At 38.0% G+C, this 18992-nt stretch overlaps 1 protein-coding gene across 2 annotated transcripts in view; it reads left to right on the top strand.

Moving 5' to 3' along the window:
* LOC106875386 (uncharacterized) overlaps positions 1–18992 on the top strand; it is a 113128-nt gene that overhangs the window by 64485 nt on the left and 29651 nt on the right. For both annotated transcript variants that reach the window (XM_052966335.2, XM_014923496.3), the window contains exons 2-3: positions 14039–14179; positions 17534–17693. In XM_052966335.2, coding sequence (XP_052822295.1) covers positions 17547–17693 — 147 coding nt within the window. In that variant the 5' untranslated portion in view covers positions 14039–14179; positions 17534–17546. The remainder of the gene's footprint in view (positions 1–14038; positions 14180–17533; positions 17694–18992) is intronic.

Below are 18992 nucleotides of genomic sequence, written 5' to 3'. Positions count from 1 at the left end.
CTTCTTTCAAAATTTCTATTTTGTTTTTCACACAATAAATAACTTGTGCAGGTTGAACTATATAGAACGTTTGAGAAAGAAATTTAGCTGTTTCTTGCAATAATTACATCTGAAGCAAAATTTCTTTATGGACCTTTAATACTATACTGTGGATCCCCACTTTATTATTTTGCTTGCATAGACTCCCAAAAATCTTATATGGACCCCAGTTGAGAACCTCTGGGCTAGATTAAAGCTAACCGATGCCTTAAACACAACCCAACAATGGCACCCTCTCCACACTTCCATAGACTAATTGACAAGGCATAAAGACATATTGAATTTAATACAACAAACTAAAAAAAGTGTTTTCTTTCATGCTAGTCCCTAACAAAATGTTTTAAATATAACATGTTTTAAAATTATATTTACTCAGCACTACAAAGCTATAAGAAGTATAAGCAAAAAATTTACTCACAACTAGGGCAACAGGAAAAATGCAAATTTTCAACATTTTTTCCTGATTTGTTTTTAATTTAAAAAAAAACTAATAAATAAACAAATTTACACCATAGTAAATCCAGCACTAGAAGGGAGAGCAAAAAAACTCTGTGGCATCTCCCCTCTCTTATTGCTCTAAGTATGTGCTTATATAGTTTAACTCCTTTGACATTAACCTGCTTGAGAATGCCCTTAGTTCAATAATGCAACTTTCCTACTTTAGTAAAGACCCCCTTCGGTCATGGACGACCATGGGATTGCACCTAGAAAGTTCCACTCAGAAGCACAAGTCTGGGCAAGGTTGTTTGTGGAAGACCAGCAGTCGCCCATGTATACCATCCTCCCCTCTCCACACCTTTGATGTTATCCAAGGGAAAAGCAAAGGCTTGATACAGCTTGACACAAGCGACATCACAACTCATTTCTACAGCTGAGTGAACTGGAGCAACTTGAAATGAAGTGTCTTTCTCAAGAACACAACACAGCCTGATCCAAGAATCGAACTCATTACCTCATGATTATGAGCTTGATGCCCTAAGTACGAAGCCACCAGTCTAAATTAAAACCATTTGTGAAAATTTTTGCAATAATTTCTATTCCAAAATAGATTAATAACAAGGTTATCATACTAAATTCTTAATTTTTTCTTGTTTTTTTAAAATTATTTGAAACAAAAACAGTGTATTTTAACAGAAATATGGTAACAAAAGGATTCATAGCTAATAGGGGCTCAAGTGACCAACTGACTGACACAGAAAACAAAAAGTCAGAAATGATTTTCCATTGTTCTTGTTCCTTAACCTTTGCCTCTCCTGTGTATCAGGAGATATTTCCCTGGAGTCCATGCATTCATATTTGACACATTAACTTAAAGTATGAAAATAAAACAGGATATTTAGGATAAACTTATGAAAATGCTTTGGACAAAGACTTAAGAGAACCAAGGCAGTATAAGAATTACAACCCTTTAGCATTTAAACTGGCCATGTCCAGCCCACATATTCTACCTGTTCTCTGTCCAAATTAGCCAGATCTGGTCTCTCACACCTGCTTTACAATGTCTTTCTGAAAATATACAATCACATCATGAAAATCTTGAAGCTATGAGATAATGCATGATTAACTGAAAACAATGTGAATAAATATTTCATTTGAGAGAATAATGTGAATTCTAAAGAATTAAGACGAACAACAAATAATTGTAAGGAATGATGTTGAAATTAAATATAATTTTCTAAGGCTTTCATAGAGTTTATAATTACTCTTTACTCTTTTACTCTTTTACTTGTTTCAGTCATTTGACTGTGGCCATGCTGGAGCACCACCTTTAGTCGAGCAAATCGACCCCAGGACTTATTCTTTGTAAGCCTATTACTTATTCTACCAGCCGCTCTTTTGCCGAACCGCTAAGTTACGGGGATGTAAACACGCCAGCATTGGTTGTCAAGCGATGTTGGGGGGGACAAACACAGACACACAAACACACACACATATATATATATACATATATACGACGGGCTTCTTTCAGTTTCCATCTACCAAATCCACTCACAAGGCTTTGGTCAGCCCAAGACTATAGTAGAAGACACTTGCCAAAGGTGCCACGCAGTGGGACTGAACCCTGAACCATGTGGTTCGTAAGCAAGCTACTTACCACATAGTCTAATAATATATTCAGATGTCCTCTGAGATTGGTGATGTTGATGCATGATTAGTAAAAGGCTACTTTTTAACCCTTTAGCATTTAAACTGGCCATCTGAATATATTATTTAAAAAATGTCCTCAATTTCAAAATCTATGGAAGTTTTTGAAAATTATATTTAAATTTCAACATCATTTCTTGCAGTTATTTATTGTTAGCCTTAATCCTTTAGCATTCAGAATATTGCTAAATGTAATATTTATTCACATTGTTTTCAATTAATCATGCATTATCTCATAGCTTCAGATTTTCTGCCTGTTTATTGTTCAGATCAGCCATATCTGACCTCTCACACCTAAGCTACAGTGTCACTCTAAAAATAAACAATTACATCACCAAAATCTGAAAGTTATGAAAATAACATATGATTAATTCAAAACAGTGTGTAATAAATAAGGATTACATTTGACAGAATAATCTGAATGCTAAAAGATTAATCCTACCTATGCTCAAATGATTGAGCAAATATGATTAATCCTTAAGGTTTCAGATTACTCTGACAATGTAACACATATTTTATTCTTTTATTCTTTCTTTTACTTGTTTCAGCACTAGACGGTGGCCATGCTGGGGCACCAATTTGAAATCTTTTTAGTCAAATGAATAAATCCTAGTACTTATTTTTTTTTTAAGCCAGACACTTATTCTATCAGTTTATTTTGCTAAACCACCAAGTTATGGGGACATAAACACACCAACACTGGTTGTCAAGCAGTAGGGGATGGACAAATACAGACAGATGGGGACACACACACACACACAGATATACATACATACATACATATATGATGGGCTTCTTTCAGTTTCTGTCTACCAAATCCATGCACAAAGCTTTCATCAGCCCTAGGCTATAGTAGAAGACACTTGCTCAAGGTGCCACACAGTGAGACTGAACCCAGAACCATGAGATTGAGAAGCAAGCTTCTTACCACACAGCCATGCCTGGAATTGATTATGCATTATCACATAGCTTTGGAATTTCAATGGCATGACTTTATTTTTAGAATGACATTACAGGGTTGGTGTGAGAGACAGGGTCTGGCTGATTTGAACATAAAACAAGTAGAATATTTGAGGTTGGTATTGGCCAGCTTAAATGCTAAAAGGTTAAAGGGGTTCTAATAAAGATCATCTCACAATTTTTCTCTTGTGTCCCTTGTGGTATATATTTTTTATTAATATATTTAAAGCTGTCACAAAGGTGTCACATAGTGGGACTGTACCTGGAACCATGTGGTTGGAAAACAAGCTTCTTAACACACAGCCTTACCTGCACCTATAAGATGTGATTTGAGAAAAAGTTTAGCTGCTATTTCTAGTATCATACAGGCTCTCTTGTGAGCTTGACTTTCATGATGATGTGAAATGAAATGATGGTAACAAGTAGAGATTCATATTTACACTAGAAATATGCAGCACTTTAAATTCTTTATTAAACCTATTGATCCAGAGAAGAGCACGATTATCACCAATTCTCATCACTTCTCAGATTTCATGTCTAGTCAATGAAAAGAAAGCAATGTTTACTGCGTAAATTGTCTTCAAAAGCTTAGTGTACTGAATGTTCCATTTGAATGTTAAGAAGGAGGCTTGTTTACTAGCTCTGACATCGACATTCAATTCAAATATCTTGACTTCACTACATTTATTACATTCTATTGAGACAATAAGTTAGGTAAATATCAATTTAAACGAGAGAGAAATGATGTTTGCCTAAATATTGTGTCTGTGACCTTTAGAATATACAGCTTCTAATAAACAGATCAGAAAGCCTCCAGTGAGTGAAGTTAAGTTTCACTAAGAATTCACTATAAGTTAAAAAAGATTAATACACACATTTGGTCAACTTGTTTTCAAATTATTATTATTATTATTTTTTTTTTTAATTCTTCTCTCTTCAAATTTTCTTCCATTTCTCGCCAAGTGTTTTCCGTACACCTAGGGTAGAGAAGCTCATTGCATGCATTCCCAGTTTACACACAAATTCACAGGTAAAATATGTATTTAAAAAAAATTAATAAATAAATAAATTCATGAATGGATGTTGTTTTCACAGCGATAATGCTCTTCTCAGTACATGAGTCGTTCCAGTTAACACGATTTTTTGCACTTCCTGTAGGGATGGTAAGCCTGGTATCATTTTCAAATAGGTTTCGGTACCCTTTTTTTATCATTCCTAGAGATCCTACAATCACTGGTACGGTAGTCGCCTTGAGGTGCCACATTTTTTCAATTTCTATTAGCAAGTCTTTATATTTGCTGATCTTGTCAAATTTTTTCGCCGCTATATTATGATCGCAAGGAATACTTATGTCAATTAATAAACACATCTTTTTTGTCTGATCTTTTATAATAATATCCGGTTTATTAGCTTTTATAGTTTTGTCGGTATGTACGGGGAAATCCCAGAGAATTGACACATTTTCTCCCACAGTTACAGCTTCAGGATGGTGTTTATACCATTTGTCAATGGTTTTGATTTTATAATGCCGACATATTGTCCAGTATAAATACTGGCCAGCCCTGTCATGTCTTGCTTTATATTCTACAGGTGCTAATACATACATACATACATACATACATACATACATATCTATACAAATACACACACACATACACACATATACATTTATGCATTTCTTTTGCAAGATTCTTGATGTGAAATCATGTGTTGAAACAGATATCATTATACTTGGGGATGGTCATATTTTAAACAAGAGGAGATGTGTTGCATAAAGAGTTGCTGAAAAGGTCACAGGATACGTGATGAAAGGACTTTGACAAAGAAACAAAAATAATAATAATGCTGAAGTGAAGACCAAATATATAGTGCGTATGTTTAATTGGCAATATATGACCATCCCCAAATATAACAACATATATATATGTATGTATGTATGTGTGTATGTATGTATGTGTGTATGTATGTATATATCATCATCATCGTCGTCGTTTAACGTCCGCTTTTCATGCTAGCATGGGCTGGACGATTTGACTGAGGACTGGTGAACCAGATGGCTGTACCAGGCTTCAATCTGATCTGGCAGAGTTTCTACAGCTGGATGCCCTTCCTAACGCCAACCACTCCGAGAGTGTAGTGGGTGCTTTTACATGCCACCAGCACGAGGGCCAGTCTGGCGGTACTGGCAACAGCCACACTCAAAATGGTGTTTTTTACATGCCACTTGCACATGAGTCAGTCCAGCGGCACTGGCAACAACCTCGCTCAAATGTTTTGTTCCCGTGCCACCAGCACAAGTACCAGTAAGGCAATGCTGGTAACGGTCACGCTTGAATGGTGCTTTTTACATGCCGCTGGCACGGAAGCCAGACAGCTGCTCTGGCAATGATCATGCTTGGATGGTGCTGTTAGCGCTCCACTGGCATGGGTGCCAGTCATCGAATTTGGTTCAGTTTTGATTTCGATTTCACTTGCCCCAACAGGTCTTCGCAAGCAGAGTTTAGTGTCCAATGAAGGAAGGTTGGCTTGGGTGCCAGTCACCAAATTTTGTTCGATTTCGATTTCACTTACCTCAACAGGTCTTCGCAAGCAGAGTTTTGTGTCCAAAGAAGGAAAGGTATGCATAAGTGGGCTGGCTACACCCCTGATAAAGGCCACGGGTTATGGTCTCATTTGTCTTGCCTGGTTTTCTCACGCACAGCATATTTCCAAAGGTCTCAGTCACTAGTCATTGCCTCAGTGAGGTCTAATGTTCAAAGGTCATGCTTCACCACCTCATCTCAGGTCTTCCTGTGTCTACCTCTTCCACAGGTTCCCTCAGCCGCTAGGGTGTGGCACTTTTTCACACAGCTATCCTCATCCATTCTCACCACGTAACCATACCGCCACATCTGATTCTTCTTAGGTCCAACTTTTCTCTCAAGGCACTTACACTCTGTCGAGTATGCACACTGAAATTACACATCCATCAGGGCATACTGGCTTCATTCCTTGCGAGCTTACGCATGTCCTCAGCAATCATAGCCCATGTTTCACTGCCATGTAGCATGGCTGTTCGTACACATGCATCATACAGTCTGCCTTTTACTCTGAGTGAGATGCCCTTTGTCACCAGCAGAGGTAAGAGCTCTCTGAACTTTGCCCAGGCTATTCTTATTCTAGCAGCTACACTTTCAGTGCACCCTCCCCCGCTACTGACTTTGTCACCTAGGTAACGGAAGCTATCAACTACGTCTAGTTTTTCTCCCTGAAATGTGGCAGAAGTTGTTCTCTTGCACATTTTCAGTGTTTATTGCTCCTGAGCATCTGCCACAAACAAAAACTATCTTCCTAGTTAGACTTCCTTTGATATTGTTGCACCTCTTATTTGTCTATAGCTTACACTGGGTACATCTTATAGAGTTTCTACCTACTCCTTTTCTGCAGATCGAGCAGGGCCATCTAGCTGAAGGGGTTTGTGTTTTGTCTACCTTCCTACTTATTAGGACTTTGGTTTTAGCTAGGTTGACTCTAAGGCCCTTTGATCCTAATTCTTACTTCCACACCTGAAACTTCTCTAGTTCTGGTAGTGACTCAGCAATTAGAGCAAGGTCATCAGCATAGAGGAGCTCCCAGAGGCATCCTGTCTTGAATTCCTGTGTTAGTGCCTGGAGGACTACAATAAATAGGAGGGGGCTGAAGACTGAACCTTGATGGACCTCTACCTCTACCCAGAATTCTTCACTGTACTCGTTGCCAACCCTCACCTAACTGATAACATCCCTGTACATGGCTTGTACAGATCTCACTAACCATTCACCTATCCCTAGTTTCCTCATTGACCACCAGATAAGGGATTGGGGGACCCTGTCAAAGGCTTTCTCCGTGTCAATGAAAGTCAGGTGTAGAGGTTTATCTTTCGTTAGGTATTTTTCCTGCATTACCAGAAATATAGCATCAGTGGTGTTTTTCCCTGGCATGAACCCAAACTGCATCTCATCTAAACTGACTCTCTCCCTAATTAGTTGGGCTATGACCCTCTCTGTGACCTACATTACCTGATCCAACAACTTGATACCTCTGTAATTATTCGTATCTAAAGCATCACCTTTACCTTTGTAGCTGTACTATGGTGCTGCTACACCAGTCATTGGGTATGACTCCTTCATGTATCACCTGGTTAACTATACGGGTGACTAGGCTATAGTCGACATTGCCTGATATTTTGAGCCTCTCTGCAATGATTCCTGATGGGCCGGGAGCTTTCTGTGTCCTCATACTCTTGATTGCTTTATCTATCAAGGTACTGTCAATTCGGATAGCTGGTTCCTCTGTTGGGTCGACATTCGGCAGACTCTCTTTCTCCCATTCATTCTCTTTATTGAGCAACCTTTCATAGTGGTGTCTCTAAACCTCTTTCTTTGCAGCTTCATTAAATGCAAGTGAGCTGTCATCCATGCGGACACATTTCTCTCCTATGACATCACGATTCTTTCTCACGCACTGTCTTGCAACAAGAAAGACTTCAAGTCTTTGGTCTTCACAATGCAGAACATTGGCAAATTTTTTCTTATCTGCTTCCCCTCTGGCTAAATAGACCTGTCACCTAGCTTCCCTTCTGGCAGTCTGATACAATTCCCTGCTGCCTCCATTCTTCCAGTCCTTCCAAGCCTGTTTCTTTCTGTCTAATAGTCCTGTCAACCACATTACCTTGGGTCCGAGAGTGGACATAGCACCATCCACAGATCTGGTCAGTGGCTCTGAGCAGGTTGTCCCATAGAAACCTCATATATAAAACCAGCCAATCTATTACAGTCTGTTAAAGTCTGTCATACCTGCCATGATGAAATACCACAAAGTATAGAAAATACGTATTCGCCTTTATATATTTAATCCTTTATATTGAACACTCAATATCTCATCTATTCAATAAGACATATTCCATATATTCAATAAGACATTCAATACTTTATTTCATTGTACCATCCATTTTTATATTATATATTGTATATTCCATATTCCATATCCCACATTAATTTTACAAGAATATAAATAAAACATAAAAAACAGACAGAGTTGGAACTCTTTTAAACAAAATAATATATTCCATATCCCACATTAATTTTACAAGAATATAAATAAAACATAAAAAACAGACAGAGTTGGAACTCTTTTAAACAAAATAATATATTCCTCTATACACAATCATACAAAACCCCTTTTTTTGTATTTATTTTTACTGACATATATATATATATATATATATATATACACACACACACACACACACACACACACACACACACACACACATAATGAAGACAAGCAAGCTGAAACTTCGAAGTCACCGACAACCTTTTCTTTGTAAAAGTTAATAAATATGTACTCCACTAAAAAGTATTGAGTAATCCTATTGTATAATGTTAAATTGTTTTTACATATAGCTTGAGATAAAAACAAAAATCAATACATGTGTGCGTGAGTGTGTGTGTTTGTGTGTATTGCATATGTTAGTGTATTCTATTTCTTGCTAATTTCAGTTATTGTAACTCTGCCCAGCTAGGGTACCACTCCTTAAGATTTTTAGCCTTTTATATAGTGTGTTATTTTGTCTGGTTTTCATTTTATCATCCTTATGATGATGAAAAGCAGAAGGGAGAAAACTCAAGTAGGCATGAATACTTAGTCTCTCTCTTTCTTTCTCTCTCTCTTACACACACACACACACACACATTCATATACATACATTTTGCTTTCAAAGACTATTTATCAGAGATCAGTTCCTCCCCATTTACTCTTTACATAGAAACTATAAAACCAAAGTGTCATTTTGAATAACATCAGACGTCTTAAGTTTGAATAACTACATGGAAATATTCCAATTTAATTATTTACTTGGCATTAAAACTAAATGTCTTTAATTTTGGACATGTTGATGTATGACCATAGCTAATATAAAGGTACATCATACCAGTGAAACACAACACACTTTTCTTCCACTGCCTGCAGTTGTAAACTTCACCATTCTATGGTATATTAACCAGAAGAATAGCAACAATAACCATGCCCTTTGTAGCTGCCACTACCAGACTTGTGATACTGGTGTGGTTGATATTCAGCTTGAACATTTCTAGGTCAGTGTTTAACCCTTTTGATACCAAATCACCTAAGAACATTCTTGGATGGAATTCTGGTTTAAGCATTCCATATAACCCCTCACAATCTTTTGCACATTTGTGATCTGTACACAGAAATTTGTATGATAATGGGGAAAAAAATTTGTGTGTGTGTGTGATTTAAGGGCAATTTCACTGTTGTTTTTAGCACATCTCATGACCACCTGATACCTTCTTTGTTTCTTTGTCACTCTAATATGTACTGATGTTTTTCAATATTTTTTCCCCCATAAACACAGTTAATGGAATGATAATGCACCCAAGAGTGCTCCATTGCTGGGATTTAAGCAAAAAATTCAGACTTTCTGTATTTTAAACTCTAATTTAAAATTAAAAAAGAGTGGAAATTTTAGTTATGAAGGATTATATGGGGTGCTTAAACCAGAATTCCACCCACTCTTGGTTTTCTTGTTTTAAAGTGATTTAAGTTAAAACCTTCCATCAAAATTTCATGTTAGTTTATGTTCCAAACATCAGCTTAAAAACGACAACATTTTTTTACTAAATTCTTTATTATTTTCAAATTTAATCAAAACAAAGGCAATGCATTTCAATAGAAATTTGGGATCAAAAGGACTAAAAGGAAAACATAAGTGAAGGAATACGAGAGGATATTTGTGGGGGGAAAAGACTGGAAAAGGTGTTTGTGCAAGGTATAGATATTGGACACAGTGTGGATGATAGAATAAGGAGCGACGAGTAAAGTGAGTGGATACAAGTGAGAAAAGTATGCAGTTAGCTATTTCAGAGGAACAGAAAGCACTTTAAACGTGTTGTGGTGTACATGTAGAATGTTGTTGGCTACATGAATAATAACTGAACTCATGAAGGAAACCCATGAATTTTCAACCTTAATGTTTATTGCCAGACATGATATTTGTCTTGGCTATTTACAATGAAAGTTGTTAATAATGCAATTGTTGACTGGGAGAAGAGAAAAGCTGTGCTGTGTCTGTAGAACTTATTTCTGGGACATTGTGTGAATGTTCAGATTACGTTTGGATGCATTTAGCTGATCAATGGACTCATCTGCCACTTTTGCTTACCTTGTCTGTGTGATATGCCATGTTGTTGGATAATGAGATATTTTCTTGTTTGGATTGTTCTGATGTGGCAGATGTAGAAGAAGATTATTGTGGTAGGGGTATCGACTCAATAAAAGCCTGCTTAAGTTGATCAACTCTGTCAGTTTCCAATTTCTCCAGTATGTCCAAGTCCATATATTTCAGTTTAACTTTTGCCACATGGTACAGACTGGAATAAATAGTATGCAAAGGAATTTAACTGCATTGTTGCACACACATGAGAACATGAGTCCAGGTATTTATGATGGAATACAAGACCACCAGACCATATTGTTTTGACCTCTCTTTAGTCATCCTCAGTGGTGGATACTTGCCTGCTAGACATGGCAGTAGTTCACTCCAGCTCGGAATATATGCATACATATATGTATGCATATACACACATAAACACATGCCCACGTACACATATACACAAATTCACACTAATATATACATACACCTACAAAAGCGCAAATGTGCACAGATGAATATGTAGACATATATATAGATATATATATGTACATATACACATACACACACATATATACACATACACATATATGCATATACACACATATATACACATATATATATATATATATATATATATATATATATATATATATATCATCATCATCATCGTTTAACGTCTGCTTTCCATGCTAGCATGGGTTGGACGATTTGACTGAGGACTGGTGAAACCGGATGGCAACACCAGGCTCCAGTCTAATTTGGCAGAGTTTCTACAGCTGGATGCCCTTCCTAACGGCAACCACCCGCACGAAAACGGCCACGCTCGAAATGGTGTCTTTTATGTGCCACCCGCACAAGCCAGTCCAGGGGCACTGGCAACGATCTCGCTCGAAAATCCTACGGGAGCCAGTCAGGCGGTACTGGCAACGGCCACGCTCAAAATGGTGCATCTCATGTGCCACCCGCACAAGAACCAGTCCAGGGGCACTGGCAACGATCTTACTTGGCTTGCCTGGTCTTCTCACGCACAGCACATTTCCAAAGGTCTCGGTCAGTAGTCATCGCCTCGGTGAGGCCCAATGTACGAAGGTCTTGCCTCACCACCTCAGCCCAGGTCTTCCTGGGCCTACCTCTTCCACGGGTTCCCTCAACTGTTAGGGTGTGGCACTTTTTCACGCAGCTATCCTCATCCATTCTCACCACATGTCCATACCAGCGCAATCGTCTCTCTTGCACACCACAACTGATGCTTCTAATGTTCAGCTTTTCTCTCAAGATACTTACACTCTGACGGGTATTCACATTGACATTACACATCCAACGGAGCATACTGGCTTCATTCCTTGCGAGCTTACGTATGTCCTCAGCAGTTACAGCCCATGTTTCACTGCCATGTAGCATGGCTGTTCGTACGCATGCGTCATACAGTCTGCCTTTTACTCTGAGTGAGAGTCCCTTTGTCGCCAGCAGGGGTAAGAGCTCTCTAAACTTTGCCCAGGCTATTCTTATTCTAGCAGCTACACTTTCAGCGCACCCACCCCCACTACTAACTTGGTCGCCCAGATAGCGGAAGCTATCGACTACCTCTAGTTTTTCACCCTGGAATGAGATAGAAGTTGTTTCCTGTTTGTTTACAGTCTTTATTGCACCTGAACATCTGCCACAAACAAAAACTAACTTGCTAGTTAACCTGCCTTTGATGTTGCTGCACCTCTTATGTGTCCATAGCTTGCACCGGGTACATCTTATAGAGTTACTACCTACTCCTTTTCTACATACTGAGCAGGGCCATCTACCTGAAGGGGTTTGTGTTTTATCTACCTTCCTACTTATTAGGATTTTGGTTTTAGCTAGGTTGATTCTAAGGCCCTTCAATTCTAGACCTTGCTTCCACAGCTGAAACTTCTCCTCTAGTTCTGATAGTGACTCCGCAATTAGGGCAAGGTCATCAGCATAGAGGAGCTCCCAGGGGCAACCTGTCTTGAACTCCTCTGTGATTGCCTGGAGGACTATGATAAATAAGAGGGGGCTGAGGACGGAACCTTGGTGGACCCCTACCTCTACCCGGAATTCATTGCTGTACTCATTTCCAACCCTCACATTACTGGCAGCATCTCTGTACATGGCTCGCACAGCTCTCACTAACCATTCTTCTATCCCAAGTTTCCTCATTGACCACCAGATAAGGGATCGGGGGACCCTGTCAAAGGCTTTCTCCATGTCAACGAAAGCCAGGTACAGAGGTTTATCCTTAGCTAGGTATTTCTCCTGCAACTGTCTCACTAGAAATAAGGCATCAGTAGTGTTTTTACCTGGCACGAACCCAAACTGCATCTCATTTAAATTGATTCGCTCCCTAATTAGTTGGGCTATGACCCTCTCTGTAACTTTCATAACCTGATCTAACAGCTTGATGCCTCTGTAATTATTTGTATCTAAAGCGTCACCTTTACCTTTGTAGCAGTTGACTATGATGCTGCTACACCAGTCATTGGGTATGACTCCTTCGTGTATCACCTGGTTCGTAATACGGGTGACTAGGCTATAGCCAACACTGCCAAATATTTTGAGCATCTCTGCAGTGATTCCTGATGGGCCGGGGGCTTTCCATATATATATATATATATATATACATACACATATATACATATATATATATATGCATACATATACAGATATATTATGTATATACATATATGAATCTAGATTGCAAGATCATATGTCAAATACAAGTTATTCAAACATAGTTCCTCAAGTTTATGTGTATTAGGGCACCATGTATACATCAAGTTATGTATGGTCTAGATTGTAATATATGAATGTATGATTAGCTGTGTGTAGGCATCTGGGTAATTGCTCAGTGAATTTATTTATAATGAACTCCTTTGTTAACATTATTGAGAGTGACTCCTCGGTGCATAATTGGCATTTGTGGAATATAGTGTTGAAGGGATCATGTGTCTAAGTATGGACCATGTAAGGTTGTATTTTGTCTTTGCTTCCTTAAGCCTCCAGATAAAATCGACCAGTGATGTTACATATTGTTTAAGGATATTTCGAAAGCTGGCGATGTGGTTGTGGTATTGGTTTTTGAAAAAATCGGCTGATGCCCCGATATGTATGTAGGGGCCTTCTCTAGTGTTTATAGTGCACTTGTATACTACATTCTTAGTTATACATTGGTTATCCAAAGGGCAACTGGATCTATCTCTACATGAGCATAACTTTTTGCTTTTGTTGGCTTGTGTACATTGGGCACTGGAGGGATTGGTTCTGTTCGGTATTTTGGTTGTCAATATTATCATTTTATTATCACTAGGTGTTCTCAGTTTATTATTTGAATTGTTGCTGCTGTTGTTTTTTGGATGGTTATCATGGATATTGTAATTGTGTGTGTGTGTGTGTGTGTGTGTCTGTGTTTGTCCCCCACCATTGCTTGACAACCGATGTTGGTGTGTTACATCCCCGTAACTTAGCAATTCAGCAAAATAGACCGATAGAATAAGTACTAGGCTTACAAAGAATAAGTCCTGGGGTCAATTTGTTTGACTAAAAAGGTGGTGCTCCAGCATGGCTGCACTCAAATGACTAAAAGAAATAAAAGAATATGATTTCCCTTTGTTGTATAACTCTGGAATTTTTTGTCTACCCAAATCAATTTTATTTATACTGAAGTTTTTAATTTTTTTTTTTTACCTGTAGGATTGTCTTGTGTCTAGCAACCAACTTCAATGTGTTATCCTTTGATTATATTCAACGATTTAAAAAGCCTGTAGAACTTGGGGAATGTGCTTATAGATACGTCACCCTTCGTGGTAAACAACAAGTTTTTCACCAAGATTGGTAAGTATTTTTCTTTTTTTCTTTATTCCTCCTTTGCGTACTCAGATTTGGAATGCTCTCACATCTTGGATGATACTGCTGCTAGACACACACACACACAAACACAGACACACACACACGTACACACACACACGTATGCACACACACACACGTATGCACACACACATACACGCAGGCATGTACACACACACACACACACACACACGTACTCACACACAAGCACATATGCACACACATATCCTAGACCACATCCAGTGATGGGTCATTCAACCAATTAGCATCAAGTCATGCACAATCAAACTCCAGCATCATCTACTAATGTTCTGTGAAGATACGTGGCTTAGTGGTTAGGGTATTCAGCTCACAATCATAAGGCCAATTCCCAGCAGCACATGTCCTTGAGCAAGACACTTTATTTCACGTTGCTCCAGTCCACTCAGCTGGCAAAAAATGATTTGTACCTGTAATTCAAAGGACCAGCCTTATCACATCCTGTGTCCCTCTGAATCTCCATGAGAACTATATTAAGTGTACGTGTGTCTATGCAGTGCTCAACCACTTGCACATTAATTTCACAAGCAAGCTGTTCTGCTGATCAGATCAACTGGAACACTTATCATAAGAGATGGAGTGCCAGTTACTGTCTCCTCTCTCTACTTTTCAGCTGCTGTAACAATAGCCTCTCTTTTCTCATCTCTTCTCTTCATTATTCATATTGTATCTAGTTCCCACCTTCAGGGCCCCACATGTTCTTCTTTTCTAGAACTCATCCTATAGAATTTTCTTCATGTACATGTTTTTCCTGCTTTTGTCAACTTTCAAAATGTTCAAGAGGAATGTTAAAGTAATTGATTTCATTGAAATTAGTGGACATGGCTCTTTCTTTCAGACCAAACTAATAATTAAAAAAATGGTTCCTTCCACAAATATATGGCCTAGAGCAATGTGAAAAGCAAAATTAATAGTGTTAGATAAAAAATGTTTGTGTTATTAAACTACATCACCTAATTTTCTGAGTTCAAATTCTATCGAGGTTAATTTTTTTCTCTTTCATCCTTCTGCAATAGATAAAATAAATAGCTGTCATATAGTACAGTTAGTTTAAAATGTCTAAGCATGATACCCACTGCAAAAAAAAAAAAGAGTAATAATAATAATAATAATAATAATAATAACAATCATTATTTACATTATTTACATTTGACGGATATTTGTCCTCATCTTGTTTGTTGTTAACACAACGTTTCAGCTGATGCACCCTCCAGCCTTCGTCAGGTGTCTTGGTGAAATCTCGAATCTGGGTTCTCATTCCTAAGGAAATATTCGATGTTGTTATTATTATTATTATTATTATTATTATTCAGGTCACTGCCTAGAATTGAACTTGGAATCTTGGGGTTAGTAGCCTGCAGTCTTAACCACTATACCATATGCCCGCAGGCAATTCCAGGCTTTGACCTGAATAATGATGATGATAATAATAATAATAATAATAATAATAATAATAATAATAATAATAATAATAATAATAATAATAATAATAATAACAACAACAACAACAACAAAAAATACTTTAGGAATGAGAACCCAGGTTCGAAATTTCCCCGAGACACCTGATGAAAGCTGGAGGGTATATCGACCGAAACGTGTTAACAACAAACAAGATGAGGACAAATATAATAATAATAATAATAATAATAATAATCATTTAATGCTTGTTCTCCATGCTGGCATGGGTTGGACAGTTTGACAGGAGCAGGCCAGGGTTCCATTTTGTCTGTTTTGGCATGATTACTATGACTGGATACCCTTCCTAATGCCAACCACTTCATAGAGTGTACTGGGTGCTTTTAACATAGCAATGGCACAGATGTTGTTACACGGCACTGGCACAGACACTGTTACGTGGCATTGGCACAGGTGCTTTTATATGTCACCAGCATGGAGGGTTTTTACAAGGCACCAGCACCCATGAGCCTGCAAAACTTGGACCTCATAACTGAGAGAGGGATGTAGAGGACATGCTTGTATGTATGGACAATCATGATTTTACTTAGCTTGATGTGTTTTTCAAGCACAGCAAACCACCAGAGGACTCAGTCCTTTGTCATCTCCTCAGTGAAGCCCAAAGTCTGAAGGTCAATTCTCACCATTTCATTCCACATCTTTTTGGGTCTATCCCTTCCACACTTTCCTTCCTCAATGAGACATCAGCACTTCTTGATGCAGCTGTCCACTATCTATACACATCATATGACTATACCAGCACTGTCTGCTCTCTTCCATATGACATCTGATGCCTCATATACCCAACTTTTCTCTCAAATCACTTACACTCTGTTGTACATGCACACTGACATAACCCATCCCGTAGAGCTTGCTGGTTTCATTTCTTTCCAGCTTTTGCATGTTTTTATGACACCCTCTTGCAGACTACCTCGTCGACAAATGACAGGGACCCTCTCTTTGTGGCTGGTGACTTCAATGGGTTTGTTGGACAATATGCAGGGGGCTTCCATGGCGTACATGGAGGCTATGGTTTTGGTCCTGCAATGAGGAGGGAACCAGGCTGCTGGAGTTCTGTGATGCAAATGATCTTATGGTTTGTTAGATGGAAGCTGTGTGGAAGCCCTTTGTATGTATATGTGTGTGTGTGTGTGTTTATGTATGTATGTATGTGTATGTCTTTGTGTTTATCCCTCTACCTTTTGACAACCAGTGCTGGTTTGTTTACATTCCTGTAACAGTCATTTTGGCAAAAGAGACCAATAGAATAAATACCAGACTTAAAACTAAGTACTAGGGTGGCTTTGTTAGACTAAATTCTTCGAGGTGGTGCCTCAGCATGGTCGCAGTCCAGTAACTGAAACAAGTAATGGATAAATGATAAAAGATAAATGATGTGACTTTGTGCCAATATCAAATATTATTACTGTATATATTTGTGGATAAGTTGCACCATTGGATAGATCACACCCTTAGTTTGGGGTTGTCAAAGTAGGTATTTGCAGTTGAGTCGCAGACAGGTCACACCATAATCTGGGGAGTTAAAATGACCCCTTTATAACGTAAATTTAACTAGTATTTGTTAAACGTTATCAAATATTCACCTTTATTTCAAAACTGAGCTTACAAATATTTAAACATTTTTGCAGAAGTGGCTTTATGGAAGTAGTCTAATTGATAAATCAACTTGATTATTGATATGCAGCTGTCAATTTCAGATCCCTCTTCTGTCAAGTGAATAAGTTGCACCCGATTTTTATCGAAATTTTTGGTATAAAAAAGTACAACCTATCTATGATTATATACGGTAGTTAACTCTATGAATCTTTTTCTTTTTTTGTGTTTCAGTGCATTCTATGAAATGGGGAAATCTAAATTTGAAGCAAGTAATACCAATGATTCCTTCATTGTAAGCCTGAATGAAGAAAATCTACTGACTCACATCAACTTGTGTGATGGTGATGCTGCCTCGTACATGGGGCTTTTATATGAAGGAGAATGTTTAGCAGTAAGTTTGATTTTGGGTGGGGGGGTTTCCACTCACTTTTTTGTATTGCAATGGTCATTGTTGTTGTTATTTGCCACTAGATTAGCCATGTTGGAGCAGCCATAAGACAAAAGGCCACCTGTGACCATCCATCTTTTTAAGGCATATTATGAAGACTTGTACTATCTAAAGTGTCATTCAAGATGAACTGTTAGTACACCAGACAAAATGTGCTTAGTAGCACTACTTCTGGTCCTCCTGAGCCTAAATTCTACAGAGGCTGACTTTGTCATTTGTCCTTTCAGGATCAATAAAATAAGTACCAGTTGAGCACTGAGGTTGAGGTAATTGACTAGCACACACCCTCCCCCCCCTCTCTCTCTCGCACAGATTTCAATCATTGTACCTATAGCAGAAAGTAGAAAGAATTATCTTAAGTGCCTTTGCCTTATTTGGTACAGTGTGACTTGAGGGAAATTTAGCTACTATTTATGGCAGGTCAAGCAACCAGATTATGGTTTGCTTCATTAGTTCAGTATTGCATTGGTGGTTTCCACCCAGAAGAGATGAAATGCAGTCTTTCATCTCTTCTGGGTCCTTAAAATAAAAAAATAATATTATACGTGTCACCTTGTGCCAAAGTAAGAAAAACATTGTTAAAGGGAAAAGTGCCTTATTGCTTTTAGTTTTGCTCCTTTATATTCTGACTTCAAACCCTATTAGTGTCAACTTTGCATTTTTATACCTGTTGGTTCCTTAACCTTTTACCTGTGAAATCCAATTTCATGGTTATTCCAGCAATGATGTTAGATATCTACCAAAAGATAGAATTTGTATTTTCTGCAAGTCACATTGCCTCAATAAACTTGACATGTCTCAACAAAAGTTTCGAACTGGGCATTTATCAAAAAAAGATTGGTATATAAAACTGCTTTCTGCTATTAAGAGTAATGAAATTTTGAGTGGATATATCTGACTTCTGCAAGAAAAGGGTTAAAATATGTACCAGTAATGTGTCAAGAGATTATCTAATAGATTATAACTAATCCTTTTAAATTTGTGGCTCTGCATCAATATAAGAGATCATTGTCAGAATTATTTTAACCCTTTAGCATTTAAACCAGCCATATCCAGCTCAAATATTCCATCTGTTTTATGTCCAAACTGACCACATCTGGCCTCTCACAGCTACCCTACAACATCATTTGAAAATAAATGATCACATCCTGGAAATTTTGAAGCTGTGTGATGATGCATGATTAATTCAAAACAATGTGGATAAATAAGCATTACATTTAACAGAATAATCTGAATACTATA

The sequence above is a fragment of the Octopus bimaculoides genome, chromosome 3, assembly GCF_046866305.1.
Source record: "Octopus bimaculoides isolate indiv1 chromosome 3, ASM4686630v1, whole genome shotgun sequence".
In the NCBI taxonomy this organism is placed as follows: Eukaryota; Metazoa; Mollusca; class Cephalopoda; order Octopoda; family Octopodidae; genus Octopus; species Octopus bimaculoides.
The sequence above is the reverse complement of the archived record's forward strand: the minus strand, read 5'-3'. Positions and strand labels throughout refer to the sequence as shown.